The sequence below is a fragment of the Heterocephalus glaber genome, unplaced genomic scaffold (genome assembly GCF_053883595.1).
Source record: "Heterocephalus glaber isolate CG9 unplaced genomic scaffold, H.glaber_assembly_v1.0 deba00001773, whole genome shotgun sequence".
Lineage (NCBI taxonomy): Eukaryota > Metazoa > Chordata > Mammalia > Rodentia > Bathyergidae > Heterocephalus > Heterocephalus glaber.
Window position 1 is genome coordinate 12,586,017 of NW_028258463.1, and position 21,902 is coordinate 12,607,918.

The window sequence follows — 21,902 nt, forward strand, 5'->3', positions numbered from 1 at the left end:
CTTGCTGGACTACAGTCTTCGAACGCTCCAGGCTCTGCTGCTCCTCTACACAGGGTGGGGCACACTGAGCCCTGCCCTGCTGCTGCTGACCAGAGCTGCTAGTCTCCCCCTTCACCCCTGTCTGCCCACAGTGACCCTGCCGTCTCTCCAGCTGACTTTCCATCCCGGCCATCTTCTCCCCGAAAGTCTCTCCCTGCTCTGCCCCTTCTTCCTGGTTTGTGGTTGGGAAGGGCTGGCCACTGGTCTTCCGTCTCCCTTCCCCTCCTCCGTTCCCCGAGGGGATGTCTCTCGTGGCCACTCCTGCCTCACTGAGGACACTGGGCTCCTCTCTGTTCTCAGCCCCAGGTTCCCAGACATGCCCCACACCATGGTCCTGCACGATGCTCCTGCAGCAACACCAGGTCTTTGCAGGCCTGGCTTCTGCCTGGAGCCGCCTTGCTGCCTTGTAATTTTAGGCCTTTGTTTTGTTTAGTAAAGCATAGTAACAAGTTTGATCCCCGGTACCAAATAAAAGCATAGTAACAAATTTATTGGTTTATAAAAGGACAGCTGGATCCGAAGTCCTTCAAGTAGGGCCAGGGATGTAGCTCAGCGGCACAGCTCCTGCCCGGCATATGTGAGGTCCTAAGTTCGATTCCCAGTACCAAAAAACAAAAGAAACAAAATTGGCGGTCTTGCTGCCTCAGCCTCCCAGGGTGCTGGATTACACGTGTGCCACTGCCCTAGCTACTAGTGACATTTTGAATACTCAGCAGCTGTGTGTGGCCAGTGGCCTCACATGGCACAGTAGGCAGACACGTCACCTCCACTGCAGCGCTCTCCCAGTGACCACGGCTTAGCGGGTCCAGCAGCGGGTCCTGGTTGTTTTCCAGCTCTGGCCATTTCAGGCATGCAGAGATGGGGGAGTGGGCCTGGGAATTCTGGGAGGACCTGCAGGAGGTGGTGGCTCTGGCTGGGAGCACTGGCAGCTCTTGAGGCCGGCTCAGCCCCAACCGCCACCTCCTCCCCATATCTGCCACCGTGCAGGACTCTTCCCTGCATTTGGTTTAGCGAACACTTTTCATTCTTTTCTGGTACTGGAGGTTGAACCCAGGGCCTTAGCACTGAGCTGAATCCATGGCTCTTTAAATTTTTTATTTTGAGTCAGTGTCGATAACTTGTCCAGGCTGGGCTTGAACTTGTGTCCCAGCTGAGCCTCTGCCGCATCCAGCGTAGCAAGCCCTTCCCGAGACCGAGCTGGGACGTAGGGCTGGGGACAACGCCAGCCCCCATAGTCCACGGAAGGGACAGCTCCGCGCCCTGGGCCGCAGAGGCCCCTGTGCCCGCAGGCTTGCCACTCGGGTGAGTGTGGGGAGGCAGGGAGACAGGGGCCATTCCACTGCCGGGGCTGCACACTGCAGGTCTTTAGAGGGCAAGTCTGATTACCAGAACTTAAAACCATGTAACCTTTGGCCTAGCAGTATCATGTTTGTAAATGTATCTTTCCGATGCACACAAAAGCGTGAACAGACACGTTTACCAAGATATTTCTTGTAGGCACCATCGTTGGTAGTAACAAAGGCTGACACAACCTCAACACCCACAGGGGGGCAGAGAGGTGACCTGTGACAGCCAGGGACACTCACAGTGCCAGACGGGGCAGCAGGAGAGAGCAGCAAGGTACAGTCACACAGGCACTGCGTGTGTGCCCGGGCCCCTGTAGGAAGACGCTGATTCTGCTGCCTCTATTCATTTACGTTGCTCATTGTTTTGTTGTACTGGGGACTGAACCCAGGGGATGCTGAGCGCGTCCGTGGCTCTGCTTTCTTTATTTTGAGACGGGGTCTTGAGTTGCCCAGGCTGGCCTCAGACTTGCTGTGTCCTTCTGCTTCAGCCTCCCAAGTGGCTGAGACCACAAGAATGAGCCGCCACAACCAGCCCCAAGGGGTGCAGCCCCTTCCCCTGCCTGCCTCTCTTTTCCTGGGATTGAACCCAGGACTCACCCACTGAGCTACATCTCCAGCCCTGGTTTTGGAAGCAAAGCCTTCGTTGGTACATTTTAGACATACACAGTGGTCACCCTCATCACAGGGAGCCTGCACCTGCACCTGTGTGTGACGCACCCCGATTCCCCTTTCCCATTGCCCTCTTCCGACTCCGCTTCCCCTCCTCATTTACAAAAGCTTTGTTTCCAGTTTTCCTTCTATTTTCTTGTTGCCTTGTCCCTTCCTTCCTTCCCTCTCCCTTGTTCCCCTCCTCCTTTGGACATTTTCTTCCCATTTCCCAATATCTATTATGCATTTTGGTTCTTATTTCCACTTTCGGTTTCTCACACCAGAGAAGCAATGTGGTGTTTAAACAGGTGTGTCCGATTTTTCTCACTTAAGAGTACGGTCTCAAGGGGCATCCCCGTAGCTAGAAATGTCTCAAGCTCATCCTTCTTTATGGCACAGTAGTACTCCACTGTATAAAAACCCCCACATCATCTTTTTTTTGGTACCAGGGATCAAACTTTGGTCCTTGCGCTTGTGAGGCAGGTGGTGGAACCACTGAGCTACATCCCCAGCCCCAAACCCACGTCTTCTTTATCCATTCACCAGTTGATGGCACTTGGGCTGTTTCCAACTTTTAGCCATTACAAACTCTGCTGCTATAAACATGGGTATACATACATCGCTGTGGTAAGGTGCTTTTAATTCTTTTGGGACGGGAATAGGTGGGTCGAATGGGACCTCTAGCTCTAGCTCTTTGAGGTGTCTCCGCACTGATTTCCGCAGTGCTTGCCCCAGTCTGCACTCCCACCAGCAGTGGAGCAGGGTTCCTTTTTTCCCACAGCCCCACCAGCGTTTGTTATTGGTTGATTTCCTGATAGCAGCCACTCTTTCTGGAGTCCTCTCTAGCCCTTTTTGGTTTTTTTGTTTTTTGTTTTTGGTACCAGGAATCAAACTCGTGTCCTCACCTTGCAAGGCAGGCGGTGGAACCACGGAGCTAAATCCCCGGCCCCTCTCTAGCCCTTTTAAAAATATGTATTTTTATTTTGAGACAAGTTCTCCCTAAGTTGCCCAGGCTGGACTCAGGACCCTCCTGCCTCAGCCTCCCAGAGCATTAGAATTACAGGCATGTGCTATGCCAGGCCTCTTTTCACTTTTTAGAGAGACAGCTACCGAGTAATGTGAGAGGGAGGACGCGAGTGAGATTCCTGGGGAAACCTGCTCAGGGCACACCCCTCCATCCGCGGTGAGGCAAGGTGACAACAGCGCAGAAATGTCACCCCGCTCTCGCCAGCCGTCCAGCCTCCCGGGAAGCCGGCCTTGTCTTGGCGGTCATACCGCCTGTCCCCGGAAGAGGGCAGCACAGACCCGAGCATTGGTCCCACCCTGGCCCCGGCGCCTCCTCCGATGCCCGAGGACCGGATGGAGGGACGGTTCTGCAGGTCGACCTGATTTAACAGGCCGTGACCCACTGCGTCCTTCCCGGGAATCCCGGCCTGGCCAGGGCTGGCCTTTCGGGCGTGCAGAGTGCGAGTGGGCCTGGCCTCCTGTCCGCCGGGGTCTGGCCAGCCAGGGGGCGGCTCTGACCTTCGCTCGCCCGCCCCGTCCCCAGAGACGCGCTGGGCGGGGAAGCTGGCCGGCTGCCGCCTCGGAGCAGCCCAGGACGGGGGTCCCCTCGGGCACAGGCTGGGCACACGGCCGGAGCTGGGACGCGCTGCTGTGGGACTGAAAAAGACGCTGCCATTGGGGAACCAGGGGCTCAGTTCCTGAAATGAGACACCGAAAGAGATCCTGGCTAATCTCAAGGGCAGGGCCCCAAGGGCAAGGCGCCCGCTTCCGAGCAGGCCCAGGGGAGTCTTGCCTGGACCCCCGCCCCGTCCCCGCAGGGCGGGGAACAGGGCCAGGCTCCTGCTCACCCGGGTGCAGCGGCTGTGGCAGAGGGCAGCTTCCGGCCCACACAGGCGGCCCGAAATTCCCAGCTCTGGTTCCCGCCCGAGGGGGGTGCTGAGCTTGAGGGGCCTCGGGGCACGCAGAGTCTGCGTCTCCAGCGCCGTGCGGTGTAGACCTGGCCCTCAGGGTCCGCGGAGAGTGCGAAGGAGAAGGGCAGGCGGCGGACTCTGCGAGGAGGCGCAGGGCTGTGCCCGCCTCCCACCCGACGAGGGCATCACCCCCGGCCGAACGCAGACGGCGGGGGTCGTGGCGCCCGAGGCCCTGCCCACTGCTGCGGCAGCCGGGCTGACCCTCAGGCCTCGCTGCGCTCCTCCCGGCCGCCCACGGCTGACGGCGGGGCACGGGCGCCGAGGGTCTCGCTGGCCCGGCTCCCGCCGCACCCCAGGGGCTCCGGCTGCAGATGGCGCCCTGGGAGGAGAGGGTCGGGCGGGGCCCGGAAGGGGGTCCTCTCCTCCGCCCGGGACAACGCGCGCGCTCGCGAGTGTGGAAGCTTCCGCTCGGAGGCCCCCGCCCCAGCCCGGCGCGGCCGCGCCCCGCTCCCGGCTGCCGAGGGGTGCGGTTCTAGGACCCGGGGGCGCCTCGCGGGCGGCAGGTGCAGCGGCCGGGCCGCGCCTCCTCCTATCCGGCGCCATGGGCGCGGGACCCCCGCCCCGCGCCCCGCACTCCGCGCCCCGGCCACGCCCGCTGGCAGCCCCCGGTACGGCGCCCCATGCGCCGCTGCCCACTGCACCCCGCGCCTGCGCCCCTCCCCCACTGCACCCCACAACCCGCGCCCAGGAGTCGTCCCCTCCCGGCCCCGCTGTCCCCGCCCCCGCTGTCGTGCGCCTGGGGGGGGGGCCCTTCCTGCCCCCGCCGGCGCCCGGCCCGGCCGCCCCGACTTCCCCCGGGCCCCGCTTCGCCCGACGCTGGCTCTGCGCGGCTCCAGACGGGCGGGGGCCGCCATGGGCAACGCGGCCGGCAGCGCCGAGCCCCCCGTGGGCCCCGCGGCGCCCCGCGCCCGGCAGCCGATGCCCGCGGCCGGGGAGCTGGAGGAGCGATTCTCGCGCGCGCTGGTGAGTAGGGGTGCGGCGCGGTCCCCAACTTCCCGCGGCGATCGGGCGGGCAGGCGGGGTTCGGAGAGCCTCCGGGTGCTCGGTGCGGGCCTGGCTGCTGGGGCGGGGTGTCGCGTGTGTGTGTCGTGTGTGTGTCGCGTGTGTGTGGGGGGGTTGTGTCCCCTCCCCGTGCCCAGGGCTGAAGCTGGCAAGGGCGGTCGGGGTTCGCCCTGCACTTGCGGCGGAGCAGAGTCGCCCCCGCCGGTGCCACTGTCACCTGAGGGGAGTTGGGGTCTGGAGTCCGGGCCAGGGCAGGGCGCCTGGAGCAGTCAGCTGGGTTTGGAGGTCGGAACCTTGAGGTGGGGCAGGGGGCTCTTCTCCCTTCCCTCGCCGGCCGCGGGGGTCCCAGCTGGCTCTGCCCTCCTTGGCTGCTCACAGGTGGTGACAATGAGGCCAGGCTGTCCTCAGGCTCGAGGAGAGGACCCAAGGGAGCCAGGTGTGACAGGGAGCCCCTCTCCGCATTTCCCTTCCCACCAGCTGGTTGCTGGGCCTCTGCATGGCCCCAAAGGGCAGTGTCCTCAGTTCCTGGGACTGTGGCCACTGTCCCCTCCCAGAGGAGGTGGGGTGGGACAGGACTCTTCCTGGGAAGGCTCCTGTGTGGCCCTGGGGCTCACATCCGGCCGCCATGTGCCCCTCCACCTCTGTCCCTTCTCCAGACCATACCTTGGCAGTGCTGGACTGGGTGGGCAGGCAGGGCACCGGGCAGCCTGTGTTGGTGGTGGTGGGTCCCAGACCCCCACAGTCTTGCTGGGGCATAGGTGGCGCGGTGAGCTTTGGGGAGAGGTCCAGGCTGCTCCCTGTTATGGACGCCGATGAGGAGGAGCCTTGTGAATGGCTGAGAGGTGGAAAGGCCAGAATTCAGGTCCTGCCGCACCGCTGGCTTGTGGGACGTGACTGGCGCTATGGCGGAGACCGGCCCCATCTGCTGTGGGTGCCACAGGAGCCCTTGAAGAGAGGCTCAGGGAGGAATTTAGGGGTGCTTCTTGGAGAGAGGAGTGGTGACTGGAGAGAAACCCAGGGCAGTAGCACCCTGGGCCCCTGAGGTCCCCAGGAGCCTGGTGTGAGTGAGGCAGGCAGAGCCCAGCCCAGGGCCCCCTCTCTAGGGCCTGGCCCTCTACCTCCACCCACCCTGGGTGACAGCCTGGCCTTTGCCCGGGGCACCCAGGGGACCTCTTCCTTGGCCCCCTTTTCTGCCCGGTGGAACAGCACCCTGACACCCAGACTGCCCCTCCTCTCCTGGCTGTGGATGGGGGAGGTGTGGGGAGCCCTCTTCCTGTTCAGGAGCCACCGTGGGGCACCCCCTTTCCAAGAAGGCTGTGGGAGAGAGGGAGCCCCTGCTTTATGTGGGGTGGGAGGAAAGCAGGCTGAGCCAGGGTGTGCAGCTGCTGCCTTAGCAACCATGCAGAGGGCCGGCTGCTGCTGAGGATGGGGTGCTGCTGGTGGGAGCACCCGCTAGCCAGCCCAGGCTGGGTGTGGTCCAGGCCGTGCCGCCCTTCCTGGGCAGACTGTGGTGCACCTTCTCTCAGCTGCTGGAGTGCACGGGTACAGCTGGGGAGGAGCCGATCTGCCGCGGCAGAGGGTCTCGGGATGATGTCCCCGAAGGGCCTGAGCCACTGGGGAGCACCGCCCTATTGTGCCCATGGCCAGGCAGCGTGGGTGTGGCCCTGAGTGTCTGTCCCCATCCCTGGGGCTAGGTGAAGAGCAGGGTCTCCTTTGGGCCTGGCTGGCTGTGGCAGAGGGAGCCCTTTGGCCAGCTCCTCGCTGGGGTGGGCTGGGTGGGGTTGGGGGTGTGTGGCCGTGGGGTGCTCAGGCCCTGGGCCTCCTGCCTCGAAGGATGGCAGAGGGCTAGGCCCTGCAGCCAGATGCTGGGCTGGACAGAGGCAGGACCAGGGTTGTGCTGGGCATGATTCACAGGGACATCTGGGGCAGTTGGCAGCATGCTGGGTGAGACGAACAGGAGCAGGTGGGGCTGGGCCGCTTCTGCATCTTTCCTGGGAACACAGAGTTCTGGAGGGTGGTTTGGGCTCCTGCCTCGAGGGGCCGGGGTTGCTCAGAGGCACGGAAGGGTTCTGGATTTGAGGGTTGATTTTGGGGCCTGAATTTCTTTACCACTTACTACCAGTGTAACCTTGGGCAAGTTACTGAACCTGTCCAAGCCTGTGCTTTGCTCCCCATGAAAGAGAATACTGAGGGACACGCTGCTCGGGCTCTGAGTGATGGGATTGCGTGGGGTGCTCAGCGCGGTGCCTCCTGCGGAGTGAGCATCAGCAGAGCTCTCCACCTCGAGGAAGAGGAGCTGACCTGGCTCTCTCCCTGTGGGGGTCCTGCCTCACCCGTCCCCATCCCTTATAAGACCTCTGGGGTGGCCCTGTGTCCCCAGGAGCCCACAGAGCTGCAGGCACTGTGCAGGTCAGCCCCAGGGAGGCCTAGGCCCAGTGCTGCCTGGTGGCCGGAAACCCTGGGGAGCTGGGGAACGGGGCCACCTCTCCAGCAGGGTGTGGCACGGTGGCTAACGGCGCCCTGTGCACATGTGGGGGTGGGGAGCCTCCACTTCCCCCGACACAGGGTTGCTGGGGGTGGGGTTCCCCAGTGAGTAAGAGCTCGGTGTGGGGAACAACAGGAAGTGCAGGGTGCTGGTGGCAGGAAGTGGCACCGGCTGGTCCTGGTTCCTCAGATGGGGGCCCTGGGGCCGGGCTGTCTGCAGAAGACCCCCCGAGGGGCCAGGACCTCCGCTTCCCACTGTCCTGCAACCTTTTCTTCTGAGGAAGCCGGGCAAGTGACTTAAGCTCTGCGTGCCTCAGTTTCCCTTTGTGAAATGAGGTTATGATGGCATCCACTTGGCATGCGTGTCATTGAGGTTTACAGCAGTTAACGGACATGAGGCGCTTGTGTGGGCCCAGCCCAGCGGGGGCGGGCTTGGGAGTGTGGATGGCTGCCCTTCTCGTTCTCTGGCCAGCTTGCATTTTGTGGCCGTGCCTGGTGGCTTGGCTGCGCTCTGTTTGCTCCAGTCCCTGCTGTGCGGTCTCACACCTGCCTCAGGCGGGGTTACCCCACAGCCTCCTCTGATCCTGGGGTTGCTCACAGAGCTCCAGGAGGGCGCAAGGGAAGCGACTAATTGTTTCTAGAGATTTCCCTGAGGGCGTGAGAGCCAGGCTGGGAGCCCACTGAGGAGGGGAAGGGCTGGGGACCCATGGGGCCTCCTGACCCTGGGATTGGGGTCCAAACTGGGGGCCAGCCTGGGGCTGGAAGGACTTGACCCTGGGGAGAAAGTGGGCTGCTGGTTTGGGATGCAGGTTCTGCCGAGATTCAAAGTGAAACTGCAGGGTGTGGCCCTGTCCAGATGTGGCCTCAGAAGTCGATCGGGCGGCATCCAGGGCAGGGGCTGTGGTGAGACCGGAGGCCGAGTCCCTCTGCATCCGGAAGGTGGGGCGTGGATGGAGGACCGTGGTCCTGCACGTTCTCACAGGAAGATCTAGGGGTCGGCTCCATTTCTCGGCCTTACCCGGAAAGATGAGTCCCACTCGTGGGTCACAGAGCCTGGGGGCGCAGGGTCCATTGCTATTGGCCAAGCCCTGGATGCAGGCCTGTCTACCTGCACGTTTTCACATCATTCCCCCGTCCTGCCTCGGGTCCTCTGTGGGCCCCTTGCCTGTGCCCCTCATTGGAGCTGCATCTTCCTAGTGTTGGTCGCATGACATCACCCTGCCGAACCACAACTGCCCCCCCCCCCCACCTTGTCTCTGGGCCCTGGGAGGCTGAGGCAGGCTCCGCACCAGTTCCACAGAGGGCTCTGAGATGCTCTGCCAGGTGAACCAGGGCCTGGAGCTTCACGCCCTGCTCCAGCTGCTGCTATCACAGCTGCCCCAGGACAGGGCTCCCGGACTGCTTGTCCTTCCTGTCCCGTGGTGCCATGTCCACACTGAGGGCCCTGGCCTGGGCTCTGCTCCTGTTTTCCGAGGATGCTGCCTCACCCCCGTGACGTGTGGCACCTCCTGCCTCCGCTCCTTCTCCCTGGAGTGCCCATCACCTTGGTGGACACAGGCACAGTCAAGGAGCAGCTGCTAATTAGCGCTCAGTGCCGTCAGAGCTCCTTCTGATTTCTGAGTCTAAATTTAGCATGTCTGGCAGGCTGGCATGTGCCCCTGGCCCTCGCTGCTGCTAGGCAGGTGTGCAGGCCTCTCGGAGCAGGGCCGGGCTATGGCTGTCCCAGGCCTCATAACCTGGGGCAGTCGCCGTGGAGACCAGTGCCCGCTCTGTGGAGTGGGCACAGTGGATGACGGTGCCAGCAACAGCTGTGAGGGTGGCACAGAGCGGCCCAGGGAGCTGGCCGCCTTGACTGTGGTGGTCACGGACGTGGCCAGAGGTGCTGCTGGGCTTTCCCAGAGCCAGCGGGTCTCGGTGGGGTGAGTGAGGGCTGGAAGGGTCCCCCACCCTGAAGTGGCCGCCTGAAGCCCAGCCGACCCCCAGCCCTGTCCTCTGTGTCCTGGCTCTGTGTCCTGGCCTGCCTTCGGCCTCACTTCTTCCTTTGGCCCGACTCTCCGCACCTCCGTGGTGAGGATGGCACAGAGGGGACAGAGGTGGGGCCTCCAGGCCCCCACACAGAGTGCAGAGCGCCCCATGTGCCTGAGGGGTGGCGGATGAGGCCTGTCAGTTTCCCCGCCCAGCTCGCTTTGGCAGTGAGGGACAGGCATGATGCACCCCGCCCCAGCTGGCTGGAGTCTGGGGTGGGCAGCTTCACCTCTGGAGCGGCCTGGCCAGAAGCTTAGGCAAGGGGGGCGGGACACCAGCTTCCTGTTTTCTGAGCTGGCTCCAGCAGTGATTTGGGGGAGAGGTCTGGTCAGAGCCCCAGATCTAGGCTCAGCACCCACCAGAGAGGAAGCTGGGTGGCTGAGTCGTGGATGGGTGTGGTCGCTCCCTGCTCCAGCTGTGGCTCAGTTGGGGATGGCAGCCTCCCCAGCTCTGGGCTTGGGATCTGGTGGCTCCCACACCCTCTGCGGGCCTCTGAGGGAGAGAACTGTGTTTTGGAGTGAACCTGGGCTGGCTGAGCTGCGGTGAACTGGCCTTGAATTCTGCGTCTGTTGGGAGACTTGCTGAACTGGGGTTCTGGGGGTCTGGAATGCTGGTGGCACCTGGTTGACCCCATAGTGCCGGGCTTGCCTGGCACCTGGCCTGTGGGGATGACACTGTGGCCCAGGCAGCTCCAGCGCTTCCCCAGCCTGGGGCACAGCAGCACAGACCAGGCTGGGGACCTCGGGGCCGTGCCACCCTGCCTGGAGCTCCCACCCCACTTGCCTCCCCTCATTTCTTGGAAAGACAGGAAGGAGGGGTGGGAGGACGAAGGAGGCTGTGTCGCCTCCTCGGGAGAGGTTTGCGGGTGCCTGGTGGCACTAGGAACAGCCCAGCTGCTGCCACGTGGGCTGGCTGGCGATGGGTCCGGGTCAGCGCCCCCTTGGTTGGGGACAGCTGATGCCCCATATTGAAGATGGGGAGCACGGGGCTGGGGGAGCCTGGGGTCCCCAGGGAATGAGAGCATCTGGCTCACAGCAGGCGTGGGGCGACACTGTCCAGTTGGACTTGGAGTCAAGCCCCGGGCCCCTTCCGGCTGTCAGACCCTGGGGAAGGTGCCGTTCGGGCCTCGGTTTCTCTGGGTAATGCCACTTATCTCCTGTGATACTTGGAAGTGTAGTGGGGCCCCAGAGATGCCCCATGCTGCGGGGCCCCCCAGGCTCAAGATCCCCACTTTGGCCCCCAGAACTGCATGAACCTGCCCCCGGATAAGGTGCAGCTGCTGAGCCAGTACGATGACGAGAAGAAGTGGGAGCTCATCTGCGACCAGGTACTGCACTCAGCTGCCGCCCTCCCTCGGATGCTGCCAGGGGAAGCAGCACCTCCGTGTGGCCCAAGGCCTCGCCTGGCGTGGCTGCCCCAGACCTGGGTGTCGTGAGCAGGGTGGGTCTGTCCTGGGGGCCCACAGGGCTGGGCCAAGGCACCCTCCCCTCGCTATGCCCGGCAGCCTCTCCTGACACAGCCCTGGGCTGGGCTCGGCCCCCAAGGGAGGAGGCAGGAGCCCTGTCCTTTCCTGGTGGATTCCAGGAGATGCAGTCTGGCAGCAGCCCCAGGCCAGCCAGAGGAGACCCTGGCCCGGAAGCCCATCCACCTGGAAGGCCTGGGTCCACCCGGCTGCCCCATGGCCCCGTGGGGAAGACGCTGCCCTGGGTGGGCAAGGAGGGGCTGGCATGCATGGGCTCCAGGGTGGGGAGGCGGGAGCAGGACCTCCCCTGGGGCCTGGCAGAGCTCGGGCTAATGGAAGTGATGGGAGGAGCTGGCAGGCAAGGCCAGCGGGCAGAGGCTCGGGCTGTGGAAGGGGCACATGGGGCAGGGACTCAGAGCCTGGGGCAGCAGGGGGAACGGCTGGGCACATGCGAGGGGCCTCTGTCTGAGCGGGGGCACACAGGTGTCCACCCTGTGGACTGGATGCAACCCAGGCAAGGGTGCTGAGTCTGCAGGAAGCCGGGCCTCGGCAGTCCTTCTTGCTCTGGTCCGGGCAGGGGAGAGGGCGCCACCTGCTGGCTGGACCAGCCCCTCCCACCCTGCTATTCCACCGCAGGCAGAGTAGAGCCTGGGCTTCCAAGGCCACAGTGCAGAGGCGGGGACTGGCTGGACTGGCTGGGGTCTCCCCTGCCTGTGGCTCCTTAGGCCTGGGCCCAGGAGCTTAGGACGGCCTGAGGCCGGGTTGGAGCAGAAGAGACCTCAGTGGGGGCTGGTCTTTCCCCCTTAGGGCAGCTCTGCCCGGCCCGCTGCCCACCTGTCCACCTCCGCAGGAGCGGTTTCAAGTCAAGAACCCCCCCGAAGCCTACATCCAGAAACTGAAGAGCTACCTCGATGTTGGGGGGGTCGGCCGCAAGGTCGCAGCGGACTGGATGTCCAACCTGGGGGTATTTCTGTCCCCTCATCTGGGCCTCCCCCTGGCCCTCAGGTCGCTGTGTATAGGCTTGAGTGGGTGCCTGAGTGTGCACATGTGCGCTGTAGGGCCCTGAGGGAGCCCTGGGTTTGCTGACACAGGGCTGCCGTGTGCCTTTGTGTGCGCACCCATGTCCACAAATGCTTGTGTGTGCTGTGTATACACCTGGTTGTTTGTGGACATGTGTGTGGGTGTGTGTACCCCATGTGTCCATGTATGGGTGTGCGAGTACCGCGTTTGTATCCAGGTGCTCTGTGCGGGCTGGAGTGTTTGTGTTGGAGCATGTGCACATGCACGTGCCCCATGTGTCTGCATGGGGGTGTGTGGCCTCCCTGTGTGTGTGTGCAGCACCGTGTCGGCTCCCTCACGTCTGTGCCCAGGAGCACACGGTACTGTGCCATTCAGCTGGGCAGGTGTGAAAGGCCACATGTTTTGGGGGGTGGGGGTGCTGGCTGCGGCCCCAGGATTTGGGGGCCTGTGGAGGCTCTGCCCACCGGGCTTCCTGTTCCACCCCCAGTTTAAGAGGCGCAGCCAGGAGTCCACGCAGGTGCTTCGGGAGCTGGAGACCTCCCTGAGGACCAACCACATTGGGTGAGAGCAGGCCCGATGTCCCCCCGGCTGGGCTGTGGGGCTCTGAGCCTGGATGTCCCTCAGCACCATGGGGTCCTTGAGGTGGGCATGCTGGTGGCTACCCTGGACTTGGGGTGTCCTGCCCTGCAGGTGGGTGCAGGAGTTCCTCAACAAGGAGAACCGTGGCCTGGATGTGCTCCTCGAGTACTTGGCCTTTGCTCAGTGCTCTGTCACGTAAGCCCCCTCACCCCAACCCTTCCACCGCCCCCCGAGCCCAGGCCCAGGCATCCCTGCACATCACCCCTGCCCCTGCTGGGTGCCCAGCCTGGTGGTGCTCAGGCTTGGCAGTGCCTCTTCCTGCAGGCCTTCTCTGATGGGAGGGACGGAGCCAGGACACAGTTCCTGCCCCGTTTCTGGGGGTCCCCTCTGTGCTGGCCTTCAAGCTCCCTGTGTCCTGTCTCCAGGTACGACGTGGAGAGTACGGACAGTGGGGAGAAGAGCGAGAAGAGCAAGCCCCTGGAGCAGTCGGTGGAGGACCTCAGCAAGGGGCCGCCCCCCTCGGTGGCACGGAGTCGCCACCTGACCGTCAGGTCTGTGGGGCTGGGGCAGAGTACTGCAGCTGCTGGTGGGAGGAGGGTTGGAGTCAGGAGCCTTCGGGGCCAGATCTAGGGGTGCCTGCAATGAGGAAGGGCTCGGGGGCCTGGGGCCCTCTTGTGCCAATCTAACCCCCTCTTTTCTCCATGCGGCCTCCAGGTGTCCCCCTTCTCCCCGGTATGTAGCCCCCCCCCAGGGCAGATGCATGCCTGGCAGGCGCCAGGGGGGTGGCGGGTTGGACGGGGCGTTTGGTTGACCCCTGCGTTCTGCTGATCCCAGGTTCTGCTGCTGTGGACACGTCTGGGAGTAAGGGGGTGGCCCTTGAGCCCCATGTGGACCCCAACTCCCAGCCCTGGCTCTGGGGTATGAACTGCCATGTTAAGCCCCAGACACTTCCAGTGTTTTTTTTTTGTTCATCCATTCACCAAACATTTTTTAGGGTTTACCACGAATTAGATATGTGCCAGGTGCCCAGTCTAGTGAGGGGACGTTCAGTGTGGCAGGCTGGTGGCTCTGAGGAGGGGCTGGGCATGCCCCAGGGCATCGGGACAGCTCCCAGGAGAGGTGACACTGGACACGGTCGAGCGGGGAAGGATGCCTACCCCAGGGGGCAGCACGAGAAGGGCACCTCCGAGCGTCCGAGCCACGCTGGGAGAGGCCCGCGTGGTGGGCGAGGGGCACTTGGTGGGTGAGGCGGGCCTCCCAGTTTGTTGGAAACCTGGTGGAATTGTCAAGGGGACTGATGTGTGGAAGTCACAGCTGCCCCTTCTGCAAAAGTAAAAATAGCAAACCTGTTTTTGGCCAAGAATAACTGAGCACGCTCGCTCAGTACTTCCTGGGGGCCAGGCACCGAGCTGCTTCATTTCCTGGTCCTTGCGACCCCACCAGGAAGGTTCTCTGCATTCCCGTCGGAGACGTGGAGAAAGGGCCACAGGGAGGTGAGGCCGCCGGCTAGGAAGCAGGCAGCAGGAGCCGCTCGGGGCGGGCTGCGGGCGCCCCCTGCCGGGAGCCCTCCGGGTGTGACTGGCCTCGCTGCCGAAGGGCCTCACCGCCTGGCAGCGTCCGGTCCCTGATGCCCAGGGCCTGAGGGCCGCTGCTCCCGCCCGCCCCGTGCCAGCCTGGTCCGAGGAAGGCGCCCTGGTGCTGTGGGCGGGGACAGCGGGCGGGAGGCCTGTGCGTGACCCTGCCGCCTCCCTGCACCCAGGCTGACCCCCGTGCACAGCAGGAAGACGCTGCGAGGTTCGCGCCTCGTCAGCCAGAAGGACGACGTCCACGTGTGCATCATGTGCCTGCGCGCCATCATGAACTACCAGGTGGGCGGTGGGGCTCCCTCTCCGCCCCGTTTCCCCCTGGGCGCCCGGTCTGGGCTGCTCCAGGCGGGTCCCCGGCCCGGCTGGGGTGCGACGAGCTTCACAGGGGTGCACACAGGGCACCGGGTTGGAACCCGCAGATTTAGAAGGTGGGGTTAGGGTGTGGCTGGGACTGGCCGTGAAGCACTTCCTAAGCTGGCCTCTGCCCCCAGTCTGGCTTCAGCCTCGTCATGAACCATCCAGCCTGCGTCAACGAGATCGCGCTGAGCCTCAACAACAACAGCCCCAGGTGCGGCCCAGGCCCCTTGGCTGCTCTGCCCTCTGTGGTCGGGTGCTTCTCCTCTGTGCCTTGTATGGCGCCTGCCCATTCCCAGACCCACGGCCCCTCTTTCCCCAGAACCAAGGCTCTCGTGCTGGAGCTCCTGGCAGCCGTGTGCCTGGTGCGGGGAGGGCACGACATCATCCTCTCGGCGTTCGACAACTTCAAAGAGGTACTGCAGCCCAGTCCTCCTGGAGTCCCGAGCACAGTGGGGTGGGGCGTTCTGAGAGGAGGGGCCTCGGGAGGCCCTGGGCCAGGCCAGCAGGCAGGGCCCTGATGGGAGGGGCTGGGTGTGCTCATCTCTTTAACCAGTGTTTTCCGGGGGCTGCTGTGCCTCAGAGAGGCAGGGAAGACGAACAATAACGCAGTAAATAAGCAGACACCATAACGTGATAGAAAGTGATGCATACCCCAGGGGAAAGGACAGGCTGCCAGGAGGGGGAGCAGGGTGCAGGGTGGTCAGCACAGGCCTCATTGAGGAGGTGAGACTTGAGTACAGGGGGGAGGGAGGCAGGGGACTGGGTGTGGCAGCAAGTGCAAAGGCCCTGGAGTAGGAGTGTGGGCGAGAGACACGAGCTTGTGAGTCCAGGTCTGTGGTAGGAGACCATTGAACGGAATGTGAGGAAGAGTGATGGGAGCTGACTTAGCACCAGCTGTTCAGGAGCCTGTGGAGGCACAGGGGTGGTGGGTAGCCAAGTGATGGCTTAGCGGGGCGTCACCAGCTCCTCTGAGTGCCATGGCCCCTCCGCAGGTGTGCGGGGAGCAGCACCGCTTTGAAAGGCTGATGGAATATTTCCACAAGGAGGACAGCAACATCGACTTCATGGTGAGCGGGGCCACTGAGCAGAGGGGCTGGGCTGGCTGCTGGGAGGGAGAGCGGATGTGTGGGGTGGAGGCATCGAGGTGCCGTGTCCTGGCCCTAGGTGGCCTGCATGCAGTTCATCAACATCGTGGTGCACTCGGTGGAGAACATGAACTTCCGAGTCTTCCTGCAATACGAGTTCACGAACCTGGGCCTGGACCTGGACCTGGAGGTGAGCCTCACACCCCTCATACCCAGCGCCCTGAGCCACTGCACAGTACGGCCAAGGGGCTGGAAGGCCTGGACTCAAATCCTGGCCATGCTGCTTCCGAGTCCCCAAGCCTGTGGCTAGGCTGCTCCTTGAAGGCTCAGGTTCCCCATCTGTCAAACAGGAGCCTCAGGGTTTCGGTGAGCGAAGTGCGGAACAGCGCCTGCATGTGATAGCTCCCAGTTCTCTAGTTATGGTCGCTGTCCCCAGTGCATAACGAGGAGCCCGCTCACACTGAGGTCTGCGGCCTGAGGTTTCCTGGAGGAGCCTGGCCTTTGGAAGCCAGATTGATACAGGGGAAGAGCAGGCAGGCTTTTCCTGCACAGCAGAAGGAAGGGCTGGAGCTGGGGCTGAGGCAGGCTGTGCCAGTGTGCACTTCGAGAATGTCACACTGAGCGACCTCCATGTGTGATGGCTTCACGATAGGCAGTGTGCAGGATGGATGAACCCTGAGACACAGAAGGGGGAGCAGTGGTCGCCAGGCGCTGGGAGGGAGGGGTGGATGTGGCTGCTGATGGTGCAGGCTTCTTTCTGGGGTGATGAAGACATTCCCGGATTTGACAGCAGTGGTGGCCCCGTGACCTTGAGGATAACAAACCGCGTGCTTTAACGTGGTGGGTTTTACTGCACGTAAATATCTCACTGAAAAGCGAAAGACGCAGGCCGGGGTTCAGGCCTCTTCCTTTGGGTCCCCGTGAACTCCACCCACTCCTGCTTTGGGGACAGAGGCTCCGGCTCACGGAGAGCGACAAGCTGCGGGTGCAGATCCAGGCCTACCTGGACAATGTCTTCGACGTAAGCGCGCTGCTAGAGGACACGGAAACCAAGAACGCCCTGCTGGAGCACATGGAAGAGCTGCAGGAGCAAACGACGCAGGTGAGGCACGGTGAGAGCCCACACCCGGAGCGTCAGGGCTCACCTGTGCTCAGGGCCGCCAAGGGGAACGCCGAGGGACAGGATGCGCCAGCTCGCCAGCCCCTGCCCGTCTTCCCGCCGCGGCGTCACCCCCCCCCCCCCCGCTGGCCATGGCTCGGCCTCCTTGGCACCGGCCAGCCCCCCCCCCCCCCCCCCGCTCACCCTGTGCCGGTGTCGCAGCTGACGGAGCGGCTGCGGGACGCGGAGAACGAGTCCATGGCCAAGATCGCTGAGCTGGAGAAGCAGCTGAGCCAGGCGCGCAAGGAGCTGGAGACGCGGCGGGTGCGCGGCGGGCCGCGGGACGGGGAGAGGGAGGGGCGTCCCGCGCTGCGCTGAGGCCCTGACCCGTGTGTCCCGCCGCAGGAGCGGGTGGGCGAGGCGCTCCCCGCGCACGCGCCTTCGGCGCTGGAGCTGAAGCTGGGGGAGCTGGAGGCGCAGGGGCTTCTGCAGGTTGCTGCAACTCTCGGGGCGCCGGCCGGGCCCCCCCGCCCAGGTGCGCAGGCGCTGCCAGGGCTGGGCGTCTGGGGGACCCTGGACGGGACGGACGTGGGGACCCGGGAGTTTCGGCACCCGAGAGACCTGGGGAGGGAGGGGTCCGGTCCCAGGAGGAGACCTGGGGGCTTCGGGGCCCAGGAGCGGGCATGGGGCGTCTTTTGGGGGGTCAGGACCCGGGAGGGGCGCTAGGGGCGTCTGAGGAGCTCGGACCTGGGAGGGGCCTGGGGGCGTCTCCGGCGGGAGCGGGGTGGCTCCAGCAGCCGCGCAGGTGCAGGAAGTTGACGCCCGGCGCCCCGCAGAGTCGTCGCCAGGAGCAGCGCGGACCCCGCCGCTGCCGCTGCCGCCACCCGGACCCCCTCCCCCGCCGGAAGCGCCGCCTCTCCCGGGAGGCCCGGAGCCCCCGCCCGCGCCGCCTCTGCCCCCTCCCGTGACCGAGGGGCTGGTGCCGCCGCCGCCCCCGCCGCCGCCGCCCCCGCCCCCTCCCGTGACCGAGGGGCTGGTGCCGCCGCCGCCACCGCCTCCTGGAAGCCTCCCGGACGCCCCGGGTGGGCCGGGTGCAGAGACCGGCCTGGGTGAGTGGAGCAGACTCCGCGGGTCCCCGCTCCCCCGGCCCCCCGGCCCCCCCCCTCAGTCCCCCCACGCTGACCGCCCCTGCCCAGGCGTGAAGGCCAGGAAGCCCGTGCAGACCAAGTTCCGGATGCCGCTGCTGAACTGGGTGGCTCTGAACCCCAGCCAGATCTCCGGCACCGTCTTCACTGAGCTTGACGACGAGAAGGTGCTGCAGGTGAGAGGCGGGACCGGGCGGGTGTGAGTCCCAGGTGTGGGTGCCAGGGCTCGGGCCTCAGCTCCCTGCCCCCTCCGCTGGCCCCATCAGCTCTCCGGAGGCGGAGAGGGCGGAAGCTGGGCTGGGTCCTCCGGCTCCTGTGGTCCCTCAGGCTTTTCCTGCTCACTCTGGGAGGGTCCTGGGCTTTGCTGGTTTGTCTCTGCTGGTGCTGTCAGGGGCAGGCTGGTGGCTCTGGCTGCAAGCACGGTGCACTGCCGAGAGGGCCAGCCCAGCCCTGCCCATCTTTGGCGCAGGAACTGGACATGAGTGACTTCGAGGAGCAGTTCAAGACCAAGTCGCAGGGTCCTAGCCTGGACCTCAGCGCCCTTAAGGGTAGAGCCACACAGAAGGGTCCTAGCCAGGCCACGCTCATTGAGGCCAACCGGGCCAAGAACCTGGCCATCACCCTGCGCAAGGGCAACCTGGGTGCCGACCGCATCTGCCAGGCCATTGAGACGTGAGTGTGCGGCCTGGCTGGCCCCTCCAGACCCGAGGTCCCCGCTCCTGTTGCCTTGCTCAGTGGCCGGCTCTAGCTGAGGGTTCACAGCTGGCATCTGGTACTGACCTGGAGGGCCGGGCTCCTGCCTCTGTCGCCTGAGCGCTAACCGCCGTCTGTCTAGTCCGCAGAGAGGTGCAGTCGGGAGCAGCACCTCCTTCTCTCTCCACACAGGTACGACCTGCAGGCTCTGGGGCTGGACTTCCTGGAGCTGCTGACCCGCTTCCTGCCCACGGAGTATGAGCGCAGCCTCATTGCCCGCTTTGAGCGGGAGCGGCGGCCGCTGGAGGAGCTGTCGGAGGAAGACTGCTTCATGCTGCGCTTCAGCCGCATCCCTCGCCTGCCTGAGCGCATGGCCACGCTCAGCTTCCTGGGCAGCTTCCTGGACACGGCCCAGCTGCTCATGCCGGTGGGTGTCGGGGCAGCGGAGGGGTCGCCAGGGGAGCGGGGCTCTGACGCACTTCCCGCCCCTTCCTTCCTCCAGCAGTTGAACGCTGTCATCGCGGCCTCCATGTCTATCAAGTCCTCCGACAAACTACGCCAGATTCTGGAGGTGAGCGCCCGCAAGGGGTCAGGCTGTGGCCATTGTGCCCGTCCTGGGAGTGACAGGGACCAGGCCCCATCAGCCAGGGTGCAGTAGAGAGAAGGCTCCCACTGCTGAGGAGGCGCCTCGGGGTGCTGTCCGGGAGGTCCCGGGACGGTGCAGGTCCTCATTTTGTTGATTGGAGATGGAACATGGGGCTTCTGAGCCTGAACTGCCTCCTCAGCCCCTTTTAAAAGTTTTTCTTCTGAGACCATGTCTCGCTAAACTGCTAAACTGCTCAGGCTGGGCTCTAACTGGCCATCCTCCTGCCTCCGCCTCCCAGGCGCTGGGATTACAGGTGTGCCCCGCCACGCCTGGATAGAGACTGCTGTTCCAAGGCAGCGACCTCATGGCCTGGGAGGGAATGTTAGTTCTGGTTTGGACCAGCACAGGACAAAACCAGATGTGCCACGACGTTGCCCTGCACGCATGGGATCCTGGACGCGTGTCAGGGGTCAGCTCTGAGCACAGTGGGGTTGAGTGTGCAGGGCTTGTTGCTCCTGTGCAGTGTGCACTTCGGAGGCTCCCCCAGCCCTGGTTCCCTGCTGAGTCTTACCCTGGCCCTCGCAGATCGTCCTGGCCTTTGGTAACTACATGAACAGCAGCAAGCGAGGGGCAGCCTATGGCTTCCGGCTGCAGAGCCTGGACACGGTAAGGAGGGGCCTGGCCCGGGAAGCGGGCCGGCCCTGGCCGGTGGCTGACGAAGGCCCCTGCACAGTTGCTGGAGATGAAGTCCACGGATCGCAAGCAGACACTGCTGCATTACCTGGTGAAGGTCATTGGCGAGAAGTACCCGCAGCTGTCCTGCTTCCACAGCGACCTGCACTTCCTGGACAAGGCGGGCACAGGTAGTAGAACCCAGGTCCTTGGTGGGTGGGGGCTGGGTCCTGGGCCCTGGGTGGCATGGATTGGGAGAAACAGGGAAGCCTGGGGTGCAGTGGGCAGGAGCGGATCCGACTGCACGCTGCCCCTCAGTGTCCCTGGACAGCGTCCTAGCTGATGTGCGCAGCCTGCAGCGGGGCCTGGAGGTGGCGCAGCGGGAGTTTGTGCGGCAGGATGACTGCACGGTGCTCAAGGAGTTCCTGAGGGCCAACTCGCCCACCATGGATAAGCTGCTGGCTGACAGCAGGACGGCACAGGTGGGAGGCCGGGCGCAGGGGCAGGGTGGGCTGAGGCCACAGCCCAGGGCTGGAGGCTCTTGGCTGGTGGTGACAGCCGGGCTTGCAGGAGGCCTATGACTCCGTGGTGGAGTACTTCGGAGAGAACCCCAAGACCACGCCCCCCGCCGTGTTCTTCTGCCTCTTCAGCCGCTTCACCAAAGCCTACAAGGTGTGCAGAGGGCTGAGGATGGCTGGGGCCCTGCAGGTCCCTGGAGGGGCAGCAGGGGCCACCCTCACCCCATGGCTCTGGCCCTAGAAAGCAGAGCAGGAGGTGGAGCAGTGGAAGAAAGCAGCGGCTGCACAGGAGGCGGGGCTGGACACCCCAGGCCGGGGAGAGGCCCCTGTGCCCAAGGTGGGCCTGGGCCGGGGTGTGGCACCCCTCACTGTTCTGTGGGGTCGGGGAGGGATGGGGACTGGAAGAGGTGTCGGTCCTGACCCTGGAGGCCCCCAGTCTCCACCCAGGGCGCGGCGCCAGCAGATGGACCTCATTTCAGAGCTGAAGCGGAAGCAGCAGAAGGAGCCGCTCGTCTACGAGAGTGACCGTGACGGTGCCATCGAGGACATCATCACAGGTGGGCCAGGTGGCACGGGCAGCGCCCAGGGCTGTGCTGCGCTCCCCTCTGCAGGCTTTGCTGGCCTCACTGCCTCCTGCTACCGTCTGTTCTTCTGTCCTTTTTTCTGTCTGTGCCTCATGCCTCAGTGCTCAAGACAGCGCCCTTCACGGCCCGCACGGGCAAGCGGACGTCCCGGCTCCTCTGTGAGGCCAGCCTTGGGGAGGAGCTGCCCCTGTAGCCCAGGTACCTGGTGGCCTGGGAGCAGAGCCCGAGCCTGTCCTGGCCAGCGTGTGCCAGACACACGGGTTGGCCAACGTGCAGCGCCCTCTCCAGAGCATGCAGCCCGGTCCTGCAGGGACCCTGGCCTGGCCTGGGCAGCTCCTGAGCCCCTCCTTGCTCCACTCCAGATCTACGGAATCAGCCCTACATCCGTGCGGACGCGGGTCGACGCAGTGCTCGCCGTCGTCCCCCGGTTCCGCCCCTGCAAGTCACCGCTGACCTCGCCCTGTAGATGCCCGGTTGCAGGTAGATGCTGAGGGCTGGGGGCTTGAGGACGGCTGTAACCTCAAACGCTGCTCAAGCATCTCAGCCCTGAGACAGCCATACTCAGCAGGAGCCTGGCCTGTGACTTTCAAGGCCATGTTGCCGGCCTGGGCCCCTGACCCCAGGACTCTCCCTGAACCTTATTTTTATAAGAGATTAATAAAGGTGTTTGCATAATACCCAGGTCTGCACCTGCCTGGCCCTCCTCTGTCCGTGTGTTCCTCTGAGGGTCCCCCAGGTGGGGTGTGGAGCAGAGGTCAGCCCTGCTCCTGCCCAGCTCCCTGGCCGCCTCCCTCTGCGAGGCTCTGTCCCATTTCCTTGGTTCTGCTCCCACTCTTCGCCCACCGCCCGCTGGTGGTGCCCCGTCTGTGGGGCCGCCTCTGCGCCATCTGCCTGGCTCCTGTCAGAGTCCCTGTCCTCGGTGCCCGGAGGAAACCCAGCCCACCTCCTGGACCCACCCTCGCCCACCTCAGTGCCCGCTCCAGAGCCACAGCTTGG

At 64.4% G+C, this 21,902-nt stretch overlaps 1 protein-coding gene across 22 annotated transcripts in view; it reads left to right on the forward strand.

The window, feature by feature from the left end:
- The window catches only part of Fmnl1 (formin like 1), a 33,540-nt gene extending 11,957 nt beyond the window's left edge, over window positions 1–21,583 (forward strand). For 2 of the 22 annotated variants that reach the window (XM_087202267.1, XM_087202264.1), the window contains exons 2-27: window positions 10,764–10,847; window positions 11,790–11,946; window positions 12,490–12,563; window positions 12,693–12,776; window positions 13,007–13,132; window positions 13,943–14,074; window positions 14,341–14,449; window positions 14,659–14,735; window positions 14,844–14,937; window positions 15,517–15,591; window positions 15,689–15,799; window positions 16,562–16,711; window positions 16,931–17,032; window positions 17,114–17,243; window positions 17,545–17,817; window positions 17,905–18,029; window positions 18,323–18,525; window positions 18,739–18,973; window positions 19,049–19,117; window positions 19,718–19,798; window positions 19,866–19,995; window positions 20,123–20,286; window positions 20,375–20,476; window positions 20,564–20,659; window positions 20,759–20,879; window positions 21,269–21,583. In XM_087202267.1, the coding sequence (XP_087058393.1) occupies window positions 10,813–10,847; window positions 11,790–11,946; window positions 12,490–12,563; window positions 12,693–12,776; window positions 13,007–13,132; window positions 13,943–14,074; window positions 14,341–14,449; window positions 14,659–14,735; window positions 14,844–14,937; window positions 15,517–15,591; window positions 15,689–15,799; window positions 16,562–16,711; window positions 16,931–17,032; window positions 17,114–17,243; window positions 17,545–17,817; window positions 17,905–18,029; window positions 18,323–18,525; window positions 18,739–18,973; window positions 19,049–19,117; window positions 19,718–19,798; window positions 19,866–19,995; window positions 20,123–20,286; window positions 20,375–20,476; window positions 20,564–20,659; window positions 20,759–20,879; window positions 21,269–21,372 (3,159 nt within the window). In that variant the 5' untranslated portion in view covers window positions 10,764–10,812 and the 3' untranslated portion in view covers window positions 21,373–21,583. Of the gene's footprint in view, window positions 1–4,483; window positions 4,973–5,135; window positions 5,297–5,389; window positions 5,448–5,573; window positions 6,554–7,568; window positions 7,784–10,763; window positions 10,848–11,789; window positions 12,564–12,692; window positions 12,777–13,006; window positions 13,133–13,295; window positions 13,314–13,942; window positions 14,075–14,340; window positions 14,450–14,658; window positions 14,736–14,843; window positions 14,938–15,516; window positions 15,592–15,688; window positions 15,800–16,561; window positions 16,712–16,930; window positions 17,033–17,113; window positions 17,244–17,544; window positions 17,818–17,904; window positions 18,030–18,322; window positions 18,526–18,738; window positions 18,974–19,048; window positions 19,118–19,717; window positions 19,799–19,865; window positions 19,996–20,122; window positions 20,287–20,374; window positions 20,477–20,563; window positions 20,660–20,758; window positions 20,880–21,007; window positions 21,105–21,268 lie in introns of those variants that run through there. The other 20 variants (XM_087202262.1, XM_087202259.1, XM_087202270.1 and 17 more) reach the window with 19 other exon arrangements.
- The last annotated feature ends 319 nt before the right edge of the window (window positions 21,584–21,902 follow it).